Source organism: Otolemur garnettii, unplaced genomic scaffold, assembly GCF_000181295.1.
Source record: "Otolemur garnettii isolate 467f Iridium unplaced genomic scaffold, OtoGar3 scaffold00051, whole genome shotgun sequence".
Lineage (NCBI taxonomy): Eukaryota > Metazoa > Chordata > Mammalia > Primates > Galagidae > Otolemur > Otolemur garnettii.
Window position 1 is genome coordinate 5,425,018 of NW_003852446.1, and position 15,594 is coordinate 5,440,611.

Here is a 15,594-nt window from a genome sequence, read left to right on the forward strand (position 1 = left end):
GAGCGGTAGCTGGAAGGTAAAGGACTTCACCTTCCCAAGTACACAGCTATAATCATGTTACCAACTCAGAGCCTACACTGGATCTCCAGGGTCCATAATGATCAAGAACTGGCATTTAAGGTCCTACTATTCATTTGCAGCTCCTGCGACCTCCCTTCACACACCCTTGGTCCACCTGAACAAGCCCAAACGCACTGCTCAACAAAAAGCCTGTTGATATTAACCAAAAGGCTAGAAGTTGGAAAATGATCAGAGAAGTCCTGAGGTGGCGTGAGCAAGACCTTAATCCCCCCACCCCCTGGCACCACTACCCACTCTCACATCCCCTTTTAAAGAATAGATCAGAGACCACAAAGATTTACTAAGGTCACTGAAGGATCAAGAATGCTGTATTATTTATTATTTTAAATTCAGTGCTGACCTTAAAGTGCTATAGCATTGCTTGGTTTCCTGTCATGTTAATTCTCCAAACAGTACTGGAATGTACTCTTGTGATTATCCTAATAGCTTCCTTAATCAATTTAATGATAAAATCTACCTAGTTCTTTAACTTGCACTCCTCTCTAAACACAAAGATGAGAAAAGGCAGGACTGTCTGTACTGTGACAAAGTGCCCTGGCACTAACACCCGGGTTGTCCAATGTTGGTGAGCTACTGAAACAGGACAAGGCTTGGGCTCACGTATTTTCACTTTGTTCTAGGGATAATTCTGAGACCCTTCAAAGTTTAGGGACCAGTGCAATGACAACTTTTGTCCTGCTCCAGGGTGGGACTTCCACCTCTCATTGTTCATGGAGTATGAGGGTGTACCCACCCCATGTCTAGGGGACTCAAGTTAGGATAATTTGAGGGAGAAATAATTTGGGAATCAGAGGCAAGGCCTCTACATCAGAACCGTCTGTCCTCCCAAGGAGAATCTCATTCTGTAAACAAAGCTCAATACTTCCACACCATGGTCTGGTCTCTAAGTCCAAGAAGAGAATGGGAAGCTGCTTGTAGTTAGATCCAGGAGCTGTGAGTTTTCAGGTCCTCCAAAAAGAGCCATGTTCTATAGTTGTTAATTACACACAACAGAAGACGCAGTCTCCGGAATACCTTTCAAGCAGTTTAGGCATTCCAGGTCCCCACACTTCTGTTCAGCTTTTATTAATACCAAAACCATAAAAAGAAGGGCGAGCTGCTCTTTGCAGCACAGTCTTTCCATGAGATCAAGTGGGAACCGTGATCCCGGCATACCTGATTCGTTCTTCTTGCTCCTCCTGCTCCTTCTGCAGCCGGGCCCGTCTCCTCTTTTCAGCCAGGATCTTTGTAGCCTCTCCTGCATCAGTCGTGCCTGCGGTGGGCTTCCCCAAGGCTGCACCAGAGGCAAGGCCTCAAGAGGAAAAGATCAAGGGAAACAAACATAATGATTCCACCCACACAGCAGGTGCCACATGGAAATGAAAAATCCAACCCCGTGTGGTGACAGGGACACTGCCAGTGCTAGCACAATCAGCCACAGAGCAAGAGCACCCTGGATGCATTTCACAGTGGAGGGCAGTGGGAAGGTGAGGCGGACAGGTAGAGTCACTATCAAGTCCCACAGCAACCACCATCTGGTGAACTCACCCCATCATGGAAGCCTGAAGGACTAAAGGCAGCCCCTCTCCTGTGGGAAGTGCTGATGCTGGCTGCATGCAGCCTGCCTTACTCAGCACCCCCATGAGCTTCCACACCCTTGAGTGCAGTTACCCCTTGGTCTTGTTCAGGGGACCCTCAGGAACCTGGGGGAAGGACTCAGAAGCAACATAAGAGCCTGAGAAAGCTGTGCAAGGAGATGAAGTTGTCCTCAGGGAAAAACTCCTCTCCAAAGCAGAGAGAATGGCATGGGATGGGGGTCTACCTGCACCACTCTCGGCCTTCCCTCCTGCGGGGCTGTGCTTCTCACTGGCATGCTTGTCCACCACATGCTTCTCTGGGGCCTCCTCCCAGAGGGGCCCGGCGGCTTGCTGCACCAAGGCACCTTCCCTTTCCTTGTTGCTCTTCTCTTTCTCTGCCTTCTTCTTGGGTGTTTCTTGGCCAGGAAGGGTAGGACCACGGTACTTCACAGGAGATCCTGCGTATGGTGGCTTTGTCATCTTTGGAGACTGTGAAAACGCTTTCGAAGTTGTCCTGGAAAACCAAAAACATGCCATAAGATGACTACTGGGCCTGACCCTACTCTCTATTTCTAGGACAAATGGTTCCAAAGCGTTGAACAATTCATCCTTCCAGAGGAACAAATAGTGGGCTTAGCACATACTTGAAAGTCGCTAAAGCACTGTCACCCTAACATATGTTATCTATAAAATGGCCCTGGTGGAAGGGAAATATCTGAAGAAGTCCAACTGCTGACACTATGTTCTAACTTCACTTAGGTTTGACGACAATGTTGATGGAGCATTAGGCATTTTCCCACACACTCTTTTAGGTGAACATCAGGGTTGGATCTGGCTTCAGCATATGGTAATGCACAAGCTGGTTCCTTTTTATAAAAATTATGATAAAATACACATAACATAAAACTGACCATTTTAACCATTTTTTTTTTTTTTTGAGACTAGAGTCTCACTCTGTCGCCCTGGGTAGAGTGCCATGGCATCATCATAGCTCATAGCAGCCTCAAACTCCTGGGCCCAAGCGATTCTCTTGTCTTAGCCTCTAGAGTAGCTAGGACTATAGGTGCATGCCACTGTGTCAGGCTACTTTTTCTTCTATTTTAGTAAAGACAGTGGTCTCACTCTCGATCAGGCTGATCTTTAACTCCTAAGCTCAAGCAATCTTCCCACCTCAGCCTCCCAGAGTGCTAAGAGATTCCATGTGTGAGCCACCACACCTGGCCCATTTTAACCATTTTTAAGTGTACCCAGTTCGGTGGCATTAAGTACATTCACAGTGGTACACAGCCATCACTGTCATCCTGAACATAAACCCCCCACCCCACTCCTGGGCCCCTGGCATCCATCCTTCTACTTTCTGTCTCTAGAGGCACCTGTCTGCCTATTTGAGGTGCTTCATGTAAGTGGAATCAGACAGCATCTGTCCTTTTATGTAGGGCTTATTTCACTTAGCATAATGTCTTCAAGGGTCCCAGTTCCTTTTCAAATGATGAAGAACAAAGCCAACCGAGAGATAGGGACTGGGGGTGTTTTTTGGGAGGTTTTTAGGTGTAAAAGAATATCATTTCTCCCTACTGGGCAGATGCAAAAGGTGAGGACATGCCATCCAGGGAAGTGCTACTTTGTTAAAACATGGGAGCTTGAACTATGTCTGCTGGCAAAGGGTCCCCTGCAGGTGCACTGGCCTAGGCTTGGCTCTTGGTCACTGCTGGTGGTTGAGGACATAGATAAGAGCTTAGGTTGAAACGCCAAGTTTCTGCAGAGGTTACACAGGGATGCAGGCATCTGTATACAGTTCCTCTCGGAAGGATATAAAATAATCTGTATGTGTATATTAAGGATTATCACTTTCAATCCTGTAGCAGCAGATTGAACCTGCTAATATCTGTTTTGATTTATTAAAAATAGCAATGAATTTAGCAACTCAACATAATATTTAAAGCCATTTTCTCACCAGAGGCTTAAAGGATCACCTAATCAGATTTTGATGGTAAGGATAAAATAAGATCAATATTAAACTTGGTCATGAACTAGAGAATAACCCTCTAGTGGCATGTGGACTGGACAAGACATAGGCCAGTTTTCCAGTGATGGTTCTCATGTTAAAAGCCTGGGTCCTGGTGCCCAGCAGGGCACTCTCTCTCAGTCAATGCTAGATGGAGGGTCACACAGTGGTGGCAAACAGGTGATCACTTGATACAGTGAATATATCTTTAACATGATCTGAATTTCAGTTTGAAAGAGACGAAGATAGAACCTGGGCCTGGCGCGGGCAGTGGACATGGTTCCATCTTGAGCTGAAGATGGCAGTGAATGCATACTCAATGTCAGTCACCAGTGATGATTTAAGTCAACATGACATGCTGGCCTGGATCAATGAGTCTCTGCAGTTGAATCTGACCAAGATCAAACAGTTGTGCTCAGGGGCTGCCTATTGTCAGTTTATGGACATGCTGTTCCCTGGCTCCATTGCTTTGAAGAAAGTAAAATTCCAGGCTAAGCTAGAACACAAATACACCCAGAACTTCAAAATACTACCAGTGGGTTTTGAGAGAATAGGTGTTGACAAAATAATTCCTGTGGATAAATTAGTAAAAGAAAAGTTTCGGGACAATTTTGAATTTGTTCAGGGATTCAGAAAGGTTTTTAATGCAAACTATGACAGAAAAGACTATGACCCTGTGGCTGCCAGACAAGGTCAAGAGACTGCAGCGGCTCCCTCTCTTGTTGCTCCAGGTCTGAACAAACCAAAGAAATCTCTCAGCTCTAGCAGTGTAGCTCCTCAGAGGCCCATTTCAACATAGAGAACCCCAGGGTGGGCAATGGGGATGACAAAGCAGCCAAGTTGATAACAGCAGGTCAATGTATACCTTGGCCACTGGGAACTCAGAGGAAAACCCAGATTCGTGGTTGTGTCCATGTTTACCGAATGCTATCTATCCACGGCTGCTCTGCTGCCAAGTGTCCATATCCACATGCGTGTGAATGGTATGACACAGGTGCCATTATTATGGTCACTTTACAGATGAGGAAACTGGGCTTGTCGAGGGGCTAAATGACTTCCTACAGTTAACTAACTGACAGGCCTGGGGTTTGAGCCCATGCCTACCTAGCTCTCTCCTTACAGCTCTGCTCTACTCCTTGTGTGGCAATGGCTGCTAAGTCTGAGTTTGGGATCACCAAGCCTCTAAGACAGGGGTCTTCAAACTTTTTAAACAGGGGGCCAGTTCACTGTCCCTCAGAGCATTGGAGGGCTGGACTTCAGGCCCCGGGACGAGTTGGCTGCTAAGCAGGACAGGCAGCGGCGGCAAAAACACCCCGGCAGGCCAGATAAATGTCCTCGGTGGGCCGCATGTGGCCCGCGGGCTGTAGTTTGAGGACGCCTGCTCTAAGATGTTCTTTCTAGAACTAGCATACAGTAAGCAGTGAACAGCTGTTAGGTTTTGGTGTGGATTAAATCAACAATAAACTAAAAATCTGAATAATCCCCACAGACAAGAATGAACCAAAACCAGGAGGATGAACTGTACCGGGGAAACCATCACATCCTGCTTGCTCACGCAGACCAGTGGTGAGCATGGCTTTCCAATGAGCCGCAAAAACTTGCCTTAAGGTTCAAATAATCTGCACAAACATATGGCAGGAGATCTTGTGCTCAGCTACACCTTCCTTTCTTGTCACCTAGCACTGTAACAACACTGTTAAGCAGGCAGATCCCCTGTGCTGTGCCCACCCAACACTGCCCTCTCAAGCTAACAGTGACCTGCTGAGGTGAGCAGTCTCCACAGCTGTAAACGCATCACTCACTTTGCTTGTAACTACTACGAGGGTGTCTCCAGAGACTTGGTCTAATGCCAAGATCCAAGCACGCGACTTACTCCCCGGAATACCATGTGAATGCCATGCCCAGCAGAGGGGCAGGGGATGAATTTGGGATTTGGAGAGAGAGGCCATAGGACAGAAAGACTGTTATGCTGTAGTAGATGATGCAGAGGAAAACATTTTCTCCTCCCATAAGCATTTCTTCCTCGACTCACTGAAGAGGAATTTCTGGCAACAGAAGGGCCAACAAAAGGTGCCTGCTCTTCTTCCTTGCCTTCACCCTCCTCCCCCCAGAGTGAGGCCTGATTTTTCTGATTGGTGAGACCAAGCAAAGGTGCTGGGCACACACAGCCCTGCCCATTTTAGTTCTTTCCCTGGGACCTGTCTGTGAGAGGTGGGCTGTGCCCCAGGGGTCCCTGCAGCCTGCTGGTACTTCTGCCCACGAATGGGCAGATGCATGAACATGCATGCAGAGTCAGCTCTTCTGCAGACATGACTCCCGCCATGAGGGTCCCCGGGACCAGACTGGCAGGAGGAGGCCTGAGCTGGCTGCAGCCTTGGCAACTATAAAGCCAGCATGAGAATTTCATCGTGCCTGTGCGTCTGATTGAAATGGCTTGCTACCAGAAGGGAATGGACAGTGTCACACTCTCAGTTAGTGAGGCTGAAGCCTGACAGTTCTGTCAGATCCATTTAAGTAAATGGAAATGTGGGCAAAATTACAATCGTAGGGAGAACAAGCTGGATTGGCCCCAGGTTGGGGAGGTCCTGACAGCCTCAGGCTGGCACAGCTACGAATAGCCCTGTTTTAGCAGAAGAGCTCAGTTTACACCCCAGACTGTAAGGTTCTATTCTAAATAAAACTGGACCAATTACCCATGAGCACACATATAAAAATAACTTCTACCTGAGAAGGTAAGGGTAGATTATTTATTTGGGGAAAAGGTCATTAAGAAGTCTGTTTATACTCCCACACCCCAGCCCCTGCCCAATAAACACAATGCTAGAAACACACACATACACACAGAGTATGCACAAACATGACCTTCAAATGAGAGAAGTATAGGCAAGCCACAGACTATAATCTTAGAAGTTCCCAATTTTATCTATAGATCTATCAAATCTCTTGCTTACCCTGTCTTGCCAGTTGCCTACATGGACTTTGTGCCCTGCCAGCCTCCCTGGAAGAGCTGCTAAGTGCAGGCATGTGGAACAAAGCAACATTGGTCTGGCAGGCTGGCTCTCTGGCCAGCCCTGCTCACACTTCTGCAAGCCAAATGAAGTCTGGCAAAGCTATCTGTGTTTCAATTTCCTGGAAATAGGTATCTTGGCTGATGGAAGAAATTAAACATGAATTAATCAGGGGAACTCACTTGCTTGTAGAGAGCTTTATCTTGAAGTACCTTCTCATCTATTTAATAGGGTCCATTTGATCGCCACAGTAAGATACGTAGGAAATTGCTATTATCCTCATTTTAGATAAGAAAAGCAAAGTCCTAAGAGCTTAAATAGCCTTTCCCAGAGAGATGCAAATAGATGAGAGCCAAGGCTGGCACCCAACTCACTTGTTCTTTGTCTCACTTTTTTAACTCTTCTACTTTAATTTTTTAAGGTTCAATAAAAATGTAACAAGGGGGATTCATAAGGTTTCTTTGGAATGGTAAAGGTAGGCCTTCTTGGAGCATAAGGCAAAGATAGCGCCTTTGCAGTTCCATGACTGGCAGCAAATATGAACACCTCTGTAAACACAGTGGCAAGAATAACTCTCAGGAGAGGGTTGTTATGCTTCTGAATGTGAGTTGACTGCAAAGCAGAAGCCCAAAGGAGTTTTTTCCTCCACATCCTGGAATCTAATTCTATTTTCTCCCAAACCATTTGACTCCAGGCACAGGGAACATAGCCCACTCACTGGATGGGAGGGTTCTGCGGCCTTGTCAGCATAGCTTGGCCGATGTTCTGAAAAGTGTATTACTTCACAGAGAAAAAGAACAGTTTTATGCTAGAGAAATCTGTGGACACCACCTTCACCTAGTGACCAAAGTTGGCATCACCCGTAATGAAACTAACTGACATCATACCTTCCTAATATGAGGCACTGAAAAGAACCCAACAACACTCATGCCAGGGGATTCCTACCCAAAATGCACAACCTGAAGCTACTCAGCCGGAAACATCTGGCCAGCCCAATGATGGACAGTCTCCAAATAACTGGCTTATACTCTAAAAATGTCAGGATTGGCTGGGCACAGTGGCTCATGCCTGTAATCCTAGAACTTTGGGAGGCCAAGGCGAGAAGATCACTAGAGCCCAGGAGTTCAAGAAGGAGTTTGAGACCAGCCTAGGCAACAACATAGCAAGATCCTGTCTCTGCCAAAAAAAAAAAAAAAAAATTCCTTGTTAGTACAGTGGTGAGTAAAAATAAATAAAAAGAAAAAAAAAATCAGGGTTATGGAAAAGAAAGGCTGAGAAACTGTTCCAGGTTAAAGGGGACTAATGAGTTTGAGACAAATAAATGCAGTGTGGGACCCTGGGTTGGACCTTGGACCAGGAAAAAAAATGCTATTGGGACAACTGGCAAAAGTTTCATATCCGCTACAAATTAAATAACAATATCATGTCAGAGTTAGATTTTCAGAAAATCAGAAAATCCTGTCTGCAACGTACTCCCAAACGGTCCTGAGAGAGACCTGTGTGTGTGCGCACGCACGTGCGCGCGGGGCTGCAGGGATGATAAAGCAGACGTGGCTAAACAGGAACACAGGACGAAAGGTACATAAGTGGTCTTTGTTCTAATCTTGCAATTCTTTTGTAAGGTTGGAATGACTTCAAAATAAAAAGGCTTAAACAATTGGTCTAAACTCCAAGTATCCTCGGATAAGACTGGAAAAAAAATACAGGACTGTGGACTGTGTGAGTATATTAAGTACAGCTGCCAGGGAGGGGGTATCGTTTAACATCGTCAATGATCAGCTTCAAGAAAAATTTTAGATGAGAATGTAAAAATTTCATATAAGAATGTCATTCTCTATGGGAGAATGACAATGGCAAAAATGACAGCGAAACATCCCTCATAGGGAGGCCTAAACCACTGTAGATGCTCAGCTGTGGAAGGGATAACCATTCCATCATCTACCAGAGAAGCCTAGAGGAATGGCACCCGGTTAGGAGCGTTAAATGTCCTTAGCCACCAAAGGAACAGGCTGACCATGTCTAGAAGCCTTCCACAGGCCTACCATTCAGAGCAAACCAGGAGGTACTTATTTTGAACCATCCAGACAGCTTCATCTTATATTTATTTCCGACATGTGGAACATCTGTTTTGTTTCCCAGTACATAACAAAGTGAAATTTAACTAGGTACCTGGTCTCAGCTATGAGCTATCTCTGGATAGCTGAATTTTCCAAAGATGGCCACAGTATCTCCCAGCCCACATGATCTTTTTTTTTTTCCTTTTTTTTCTTTCTTTATTTTTTTGAGACAGAGTCTCATTCTGTTGTCCACCCAGGCTAGAGTGATACTGGCGTCATCAGAGCTCACTGCAACCTCCAACTTGTGGACTCAAGCAATCCTCCTGCCTCAGTCTCTCAAGTAGCTGGGACTACAAGCACACACCACAATGCCCAGCTGATTTTTTTCTATTTTTACTAGAGATAGAGTCTTGTTTTTGCTCAGGCTCATTTCAAACTTCTGGTCTCCAGCAAGCCTCCCATCATGCTAAGACGACAGGTGTGAGCCACATGACCTTTTGAGTTTATTTTTCTATCCTATTGAATCTAGGTTGGTCAGACTGCTTTGACCTATAAAATATGGCAAGAAGGTCAGACATGGCTTCTCCCAGCCACTTGAAATGTGGAGGGGGGAGGATCATTGGACCTTAGGAGCTTGAGACCAGCCTGGGCAATATCATAAGATCTCATTTCCAAAAAACAAACAAACAAAATTTGCTTCTATTTTTTACCCTAGGAGATGCTCTTAGGGGCATTCCGTGTTGGCACCCAGCCACCATGCCCTGAACAATATCGTGAGGCTACATTTAGGCATTCTGGTTGACAGCCCTGGCGGAGCCTCCAACCAACAAACCAGCATCAACTGTCAGCCAAGTGAATAGCCTATCTTGGACCTTAAGCTCAGTCACCAGATAATCACAGCCCCAGCGCACAATGGCCCACAATGGCAGGGAAGACCCTGGGTGAGAACCAGCTGGTGAATCCAAGCCAACCTACAGGGCAACTACACAAAAGACCCAAAGAGAGAATCTCTCTTGGTATGTCCAAGTTACAAAACTGTGAGAATTATTGTTTTAAGCTACTAAATTTTGGGGGTGGGTTTCTTACAGCAGCAATAGATAACCAAAACTTTAGCTATCATAATGACCAAACTGATTTAGAACACATTTCTAAGAATATAAAACCATTAGCGAATATTCACACTGAATAACTGGGAATACAAGCAGCATCAACACTTAGAAACAGAGATAGGCTGGGTAAATCCACTTGGCCACACTTGATTTCTTCTCTCTAGGTTACTGGAAGAAAGCTATGCTTTATCTATGTCTTTCAGAGCATTGCAGAATCTACTTTTCTAAAACCCAAGCAAGTACCCAGCAGGGAAAACAATGGAAATAAACTTGAACGTTTAAAAGAGCAATGCTATTAATATGCACAGCCACCCAACAGTGGCTTAATTTATCTGAGATCAGGGAAGAGAACAATGCGCTGTCAGAGCTTAGGAGGTCACAGGAAAAGGGATCATTAACCACATGACCTGTCTGGGCTTCTGAATTGGAGTTCAAAGGGGCTAACTAAGCCCCCTTTCAAAGCCACATCATTGCCAATGTGCTTTTACAATACACACTTGATTTGCACAGAGGGAATGTCAAAAATGTCAGTTTGGTTGGGGTTTGTGTGTGACACCATTTTAAAAATTAAGTGTTTCTAAAAATATTAAGTGTTTCTTTTTTATTGTCTTTAATATTGAGTGTGCAAAAGTATATGTATAAAACATGGAAGGTATGAGGAACGATAAAACAAATGCCCACACGCCCACTGCCTAATTCAAAAGAAAGACATTATCATTATGCCAGAATCTTCTGTGTCCCCTCCCACCCCATTTCTTCCCCAGTCAGAGGCCATCTTCAGCCTAAATTTTATAGTCGCCATTTTCCCACTGTTTAAAAAATCATTTCACCACATTTGTATTCTTAAAAATGTATTGTTTAGGTTTGCACATCTGGGAACTCAACATAAATGCTGAGTTTCACATAAATGGAATCATACAGTTGACATTCTTCTACAACTTTCTTTTTTCACTCAGTTCTACATTCTTGACATCCACCCAGGTGGCCGTGGTAGCTGCGATCCATCTATATATATTTTATTGCTGTATAATTTAGCTGGGTTTTCAGAATTCAATACACTTTACTTGAATTCCTATGTTCTGCAGACCTGGTTCACACCCAATATGGTTCACTCAGGGAGAGAAACTATCTTTTTTTTCTGAGCATTTTAAAATCAAGAAACATTTGCTTTTCCTTAGACCTCTCAACTTGGTGATATTGATTCAGAGGTCTCAAAGCCATTCCTATCATGAGGGAACCTCTCTTAAGGAGATGATTCTAGTAGTTTTGACAGTATATATAAAATCCCAGCTGTGTTAAAAGCTGACTGTCTTTCCTGCCTGCGTCAGAGATGGCATGTATTGTACTCTGAAAGTACAGGCCATTCCATTAACATTCCAGTAATTTCTCTTTGCTGAAGTGGCAGGAACACCCTGCTGCACAAAATAGAAGCCACGATCCTTTATCCTTTAAAAATTCCCAAGTGAAAAATAGCCCAGAGAAGAGAATGTTTAAGGAACTGACCGCAGGAGGATAAGCTGATGAATGGCCAAGAAGGGAAGAGGAGGGCAAAGGGCTGGAGTTCCTGTACAGGTTTGATGTCAGCATTTCTATGTCTGCCAGGTGACCCCATCCCTGCCCTCCAGGTTCTCCTCCCCTTTTTACTTCAACCCCACTGCTACTGTCCGAATGTCTGTGTGTCCTCAAAATTCCTACATTGAAACTATAACCTCCAAGGTACTACCAGGAGAGGGGGGCCTTGGGGTGATTAAATCATGATTTAACGAGGTCAGAGCCCTCCCTAATGACCTGGTACCCCTATGAAAGAGACCCCAGAGAGCTCCCTCACAGCTTCCCTAACTGTAAGAAATACATTTCTGCTGTTTATAAAGCTACCTAGCATATAGTATTCTGTTGTAGCAGCCTGAACAGACTAAGACAGGCACATACTGAGCACTTACTGTGCAACAATAAATCCAGACAGTCCTCATGTTCAAGGCAGTCTGGCAGGAGACTGCTAAGTGATAGTAAAATGCTAACACAGTGCAACGAGGTGCAGATCAATGAGGCCTCACCTCATGCAGTGCTCTGCTCAAACATTAGTGCCTCAGAAAAGCCTTTCCTGAATGCCTGATCTACTCCCCTCCGCACGCTGTCATCTGCCCTGGACTTCTTTCACAGTGCATATGGCCACCTCATGTTATGCATGCTGTCCACTGTCATGTAAGCTCCAAGAGAGTAGGGACTTTTGCCATATTCATTACTGCATCCTTAGCACTAGTAAGAGCAAAGTTTATAGCAAGAAGTGCGTACACCAAAAAAAGTAGAAAAGCTTCAAACAACCTACTGATGCATCTCAAAGAACTAGAAAAACAAGAGGAAACAAAACTCAAAATTAATAGAAGAAAAGAAATAATAACAATCAGGGAAAAAACAAATGAAATCGAAACAAAAAATACACAAGCTCAATGAAATGAAAAGTTGGTTTTTGAAAAGATAAAGAAAATTGACAACACTTTTAGCCAGACTAAGAAAAAGAGAAGAGTGAAATACACAAAATCAGAGATGCAAAAGGGTACTGCTGAATACAAAGGATCATTAAAGACTATTATGAGCAATAAATTGGAAAACCTAGAGGAAATAAATTACTAGAAACACACATATACAACATAGTAGAATTGAACCAGGAAGAAATCTAAAACCTGAATAAACCAGCAACAAATAATGAAAGAGAAGTAATAATAAAGTCTCTCCTCAGGGGTGGCATCTGTAGCTCAGTGAGTAGGGTGCCCAGCCTCATATATTGGAGGTGGTGGATTCAAACGTGGACCTGACCAAAAACTGCGAAAGAAAAAGAAAGAAAGGAAAGAAAGGAAAGAAAGTCTCTCCTCAAAGAAAAGTCCATGATCTAATGATTTCACTGCTGAATTCTACCAAGAATTCAAAGAACTAATACCTATCCTACTTAAACTATTCCAAAAAATTGAGGAGGAGGGGATACTCCCAAATTCATCCTATGAAATCTGTAGCACCCTGCTTCAAAACCAAAGACACAAGAAAAAAAGAAAACTATAAACCAGTATCTCTGATGAAAAAGATACAAAAATCCACAACAAAATACTAGCAAACTGAATTCCACAACATATAAGATTATTTGTTATAGTCAAGTGCGATTCATCTAAGGATGCAAAGATGGTTCAATGTATGCAAAGATATGCAATAGATATCAACAGAACAAAGGACTAAAACCATATGATCATTTCAATTGATGCTGAATAAGCCTTTGCTAAAATTCAGTATTCCTTCATGATAAAAACTCAAAAAACTGGGTATAGAAGGAACATACCTCAACACAGTAAAAGCCATATGTGACAGACTCAGCTAGTAAGTACCATACCAAATAGCTAAAACTGAAAGCCTTTCTTCCAAGGTCTGGAAACAGACAAGTATGCCCACTTTCATCACTGCTATCTAATATAATTGTGGAAGTTCTAGCAAGAGCAATGGTTCTTAACCTTCCTAATGCTGCGACCCTTTAATACACTTCCTCACGTTGTGGTAACCCCCAACCATAAAATTATTTTCATTGTTATTTCATAACTGTAATTGAGTAGCAACAAAAATAATTTTATGGTTGGGGGTCACCACAACATGAGGTATTAAAGGGTCACGGCATTAGGAAGGTTGAGAACCACTGAGCTAGAGCAATCAGATAAGGGAAAGAAATACAGGGCATCCAAATTGGAAAGGAAGAAGTCAAATTATCCTTATTTGCAGATGATATGATCTTTTTATCTAGAGAAGCCTAGAGACTCCAGAAAAAAACTATTAGAATAAACAAATACAGCAAAGTTGCAGGATACAAAATCAACAAACATCAGTAGCATTTAATATATGTCAACAGTAAACAACCTAAAAAAGAAACCAAGAAAGTAATTCCATCTATAATAGCTATAAGTAAAGTAAAGTATCTAGGAATAAAATTAATGAAAAAAGTGAAAGATCTCTACAATAAAAACTGTAACACATTAGCTGGGCACAGTGGCTCACACCTGTAATCACAGCACTCTGGGAGGTTGAAGCGGGTGGATTGCCTGAGCTCAGGAGTTCAAGACCAGCCTGAGCAGCAGTAAGACTTCCATCTCTATATAAAAAAATATATAGCCAGGCCTTGTGGCAGGTGCCTATAATCCCAGCTACTTGGGAGGCTGAGGCAAGAGGATCACCTGAGTCCAAGAGTTTGAGGTTGCTGTGAGCTATGAGAATACGGTACTCTACCGAGGGTGACAAAGTGAGACTCTGTCTTAAAGAACAAAACAAAACAAATGTTAACACACTGATGAAAAAAATTAAAGAGGACTTACACAAAACATGGAAAGATATTCCATGCTTATGTATCAGAAGAATTAATATTGCTAAAATGTCCATACTATCCGTAGCAATCTATAGATGCAATGCAATCCCTGTCAAAACCCCAATGACATTCCTCACAGCAAAAGATAAAATATTCCTAAAATTTACACAGAACCACAAAAGACCCAGGATAGCCAGAGCTATGTTGAGCAAAAAGAACAAAACTGGAGGAATCACATTAGCTCACTTAAAAATACACTACAGAACTACACTAACAAACAAGTTAGCATGAAAACAGACACATACGACCAATGGAACAGAGTGGAGAACCCAGAAACAGATCCACACATCCATAGCGAACTTCTCTTCAACACAGGTGCCAAGAACATACACTGGGAAAAAGACAATCTCTTAGACAAATGGAACCTGGAAAAGTTGATATCCATACATAGAAGAATGAAACTAGACCCTATCTCTTACCATATACAAAAATCAAATCAAAATGGATTAAAGAAAGAAATGGACTAAAGACTTAAATCTCAGACCTGAAACTATGAAACTACTAAAAAAAAACATTGGGAAAGTGCTTCAGGATATTACTCTGGGCAAGAACTTCTTGAGTAATATCCCCATAGCACAGGAAAACAAAGCAAAATTGGACAAATGGGATCATATCAAACTAAAAGCTCCTGCATAACAATCAATAAAGGGAAGAGACAACCCACAGAACGTGAGAAAATATTCACAAACTACCCATTATAACCAGAATATATAAGGAGCTCTAACAATTCAATAGGAAAAAAATTAAATAATTCAATTAAAAAATGGGCAAAGGATCTGAACAGGTATTTCTCAAAAGAAGACATGCAAATGGCCAACAGGTGTATGAAAAAATGCTCATCATCCCTAGTCTTCAGAGAAATGCAAATCATAACTATGAGATATCATCTCACCCTAGTTAAAAGGACTTTCATCCAAAAGACAGGCAATAATGCAAGCTGGTAAGGATGTGGAGAAATGGGGAACCCTTATACGCTGTTAGTGGGAATGTAAATTAGTGCAACCACTGTGGAGAACAGTATGGAGGTTCCTCAGAAAACTAAAATTAGAATTATCATACTGACACAGGACAAATGGCATCCCAGCCAGCTCATGGAGCTGGGGGGCACGGACCGGCTACCTCCGCCTTGGCAATGTTGGTGCAGTGGCAGCAAGCAGCGGAACCAGAGGGCTGGAGGGTGGGCAGGGGCTCCCCATTTCCTAGGCCTGGGAATAAAAGGGCTTGTAGCCATTCATTTATAACCCAGACATGTTTTTCCAGACATGTCCCAGACAGATGTCCCAGACCCGCTAAATGTAACTACCTAGCCCTGCTAAATGTAACTACCAAGGGCCAGGCATGCCCCAAGGACAATGTCCCAGACATGTTTTTCCAGACATGTCCCA

At 43.3% G+C, this 15,594-nt stretch overlaps 1 protein-coding gene and 1 pseudogene across 4 annotated transcripts in view; one reads left to right on the forward strand and one right to left on the reverse strand.

Moving 5' to 3' along the window:
- The window catches only part of MAP7D2 (MAP7 domain containing 2), a 116,241-nt gene that overhangs the window by 12,240 nt on the left and 88,407 nt on the right, over nucleotides 1-15,594 (reverse strand). For all 4 annotated transcript variants that reach the window (XM_003791896.3, XM_003791893.3, XM_003791895.3 and 1 more), the window contains 2 exons: nucleotides 1,883-2,151; nucleotides 1,237-1,354 (listed from right to left, as the gene is read on the reverse strand). In XM_003791896.3, the coding sequence (XP_003791944.1) occupies nucleotides 1,237-1,354; nucleotides 1,883-2,151 (387 nt within the window). The remainder of the gene's footprint in view (nucleotides 1-1,236; nucleotides 1,355-1,882; nucleotides 2,152-15,594) is intronic.
- Nucleotides 3,941-4,441, forward strand: LOC100963100 (annotated as a pseudogene).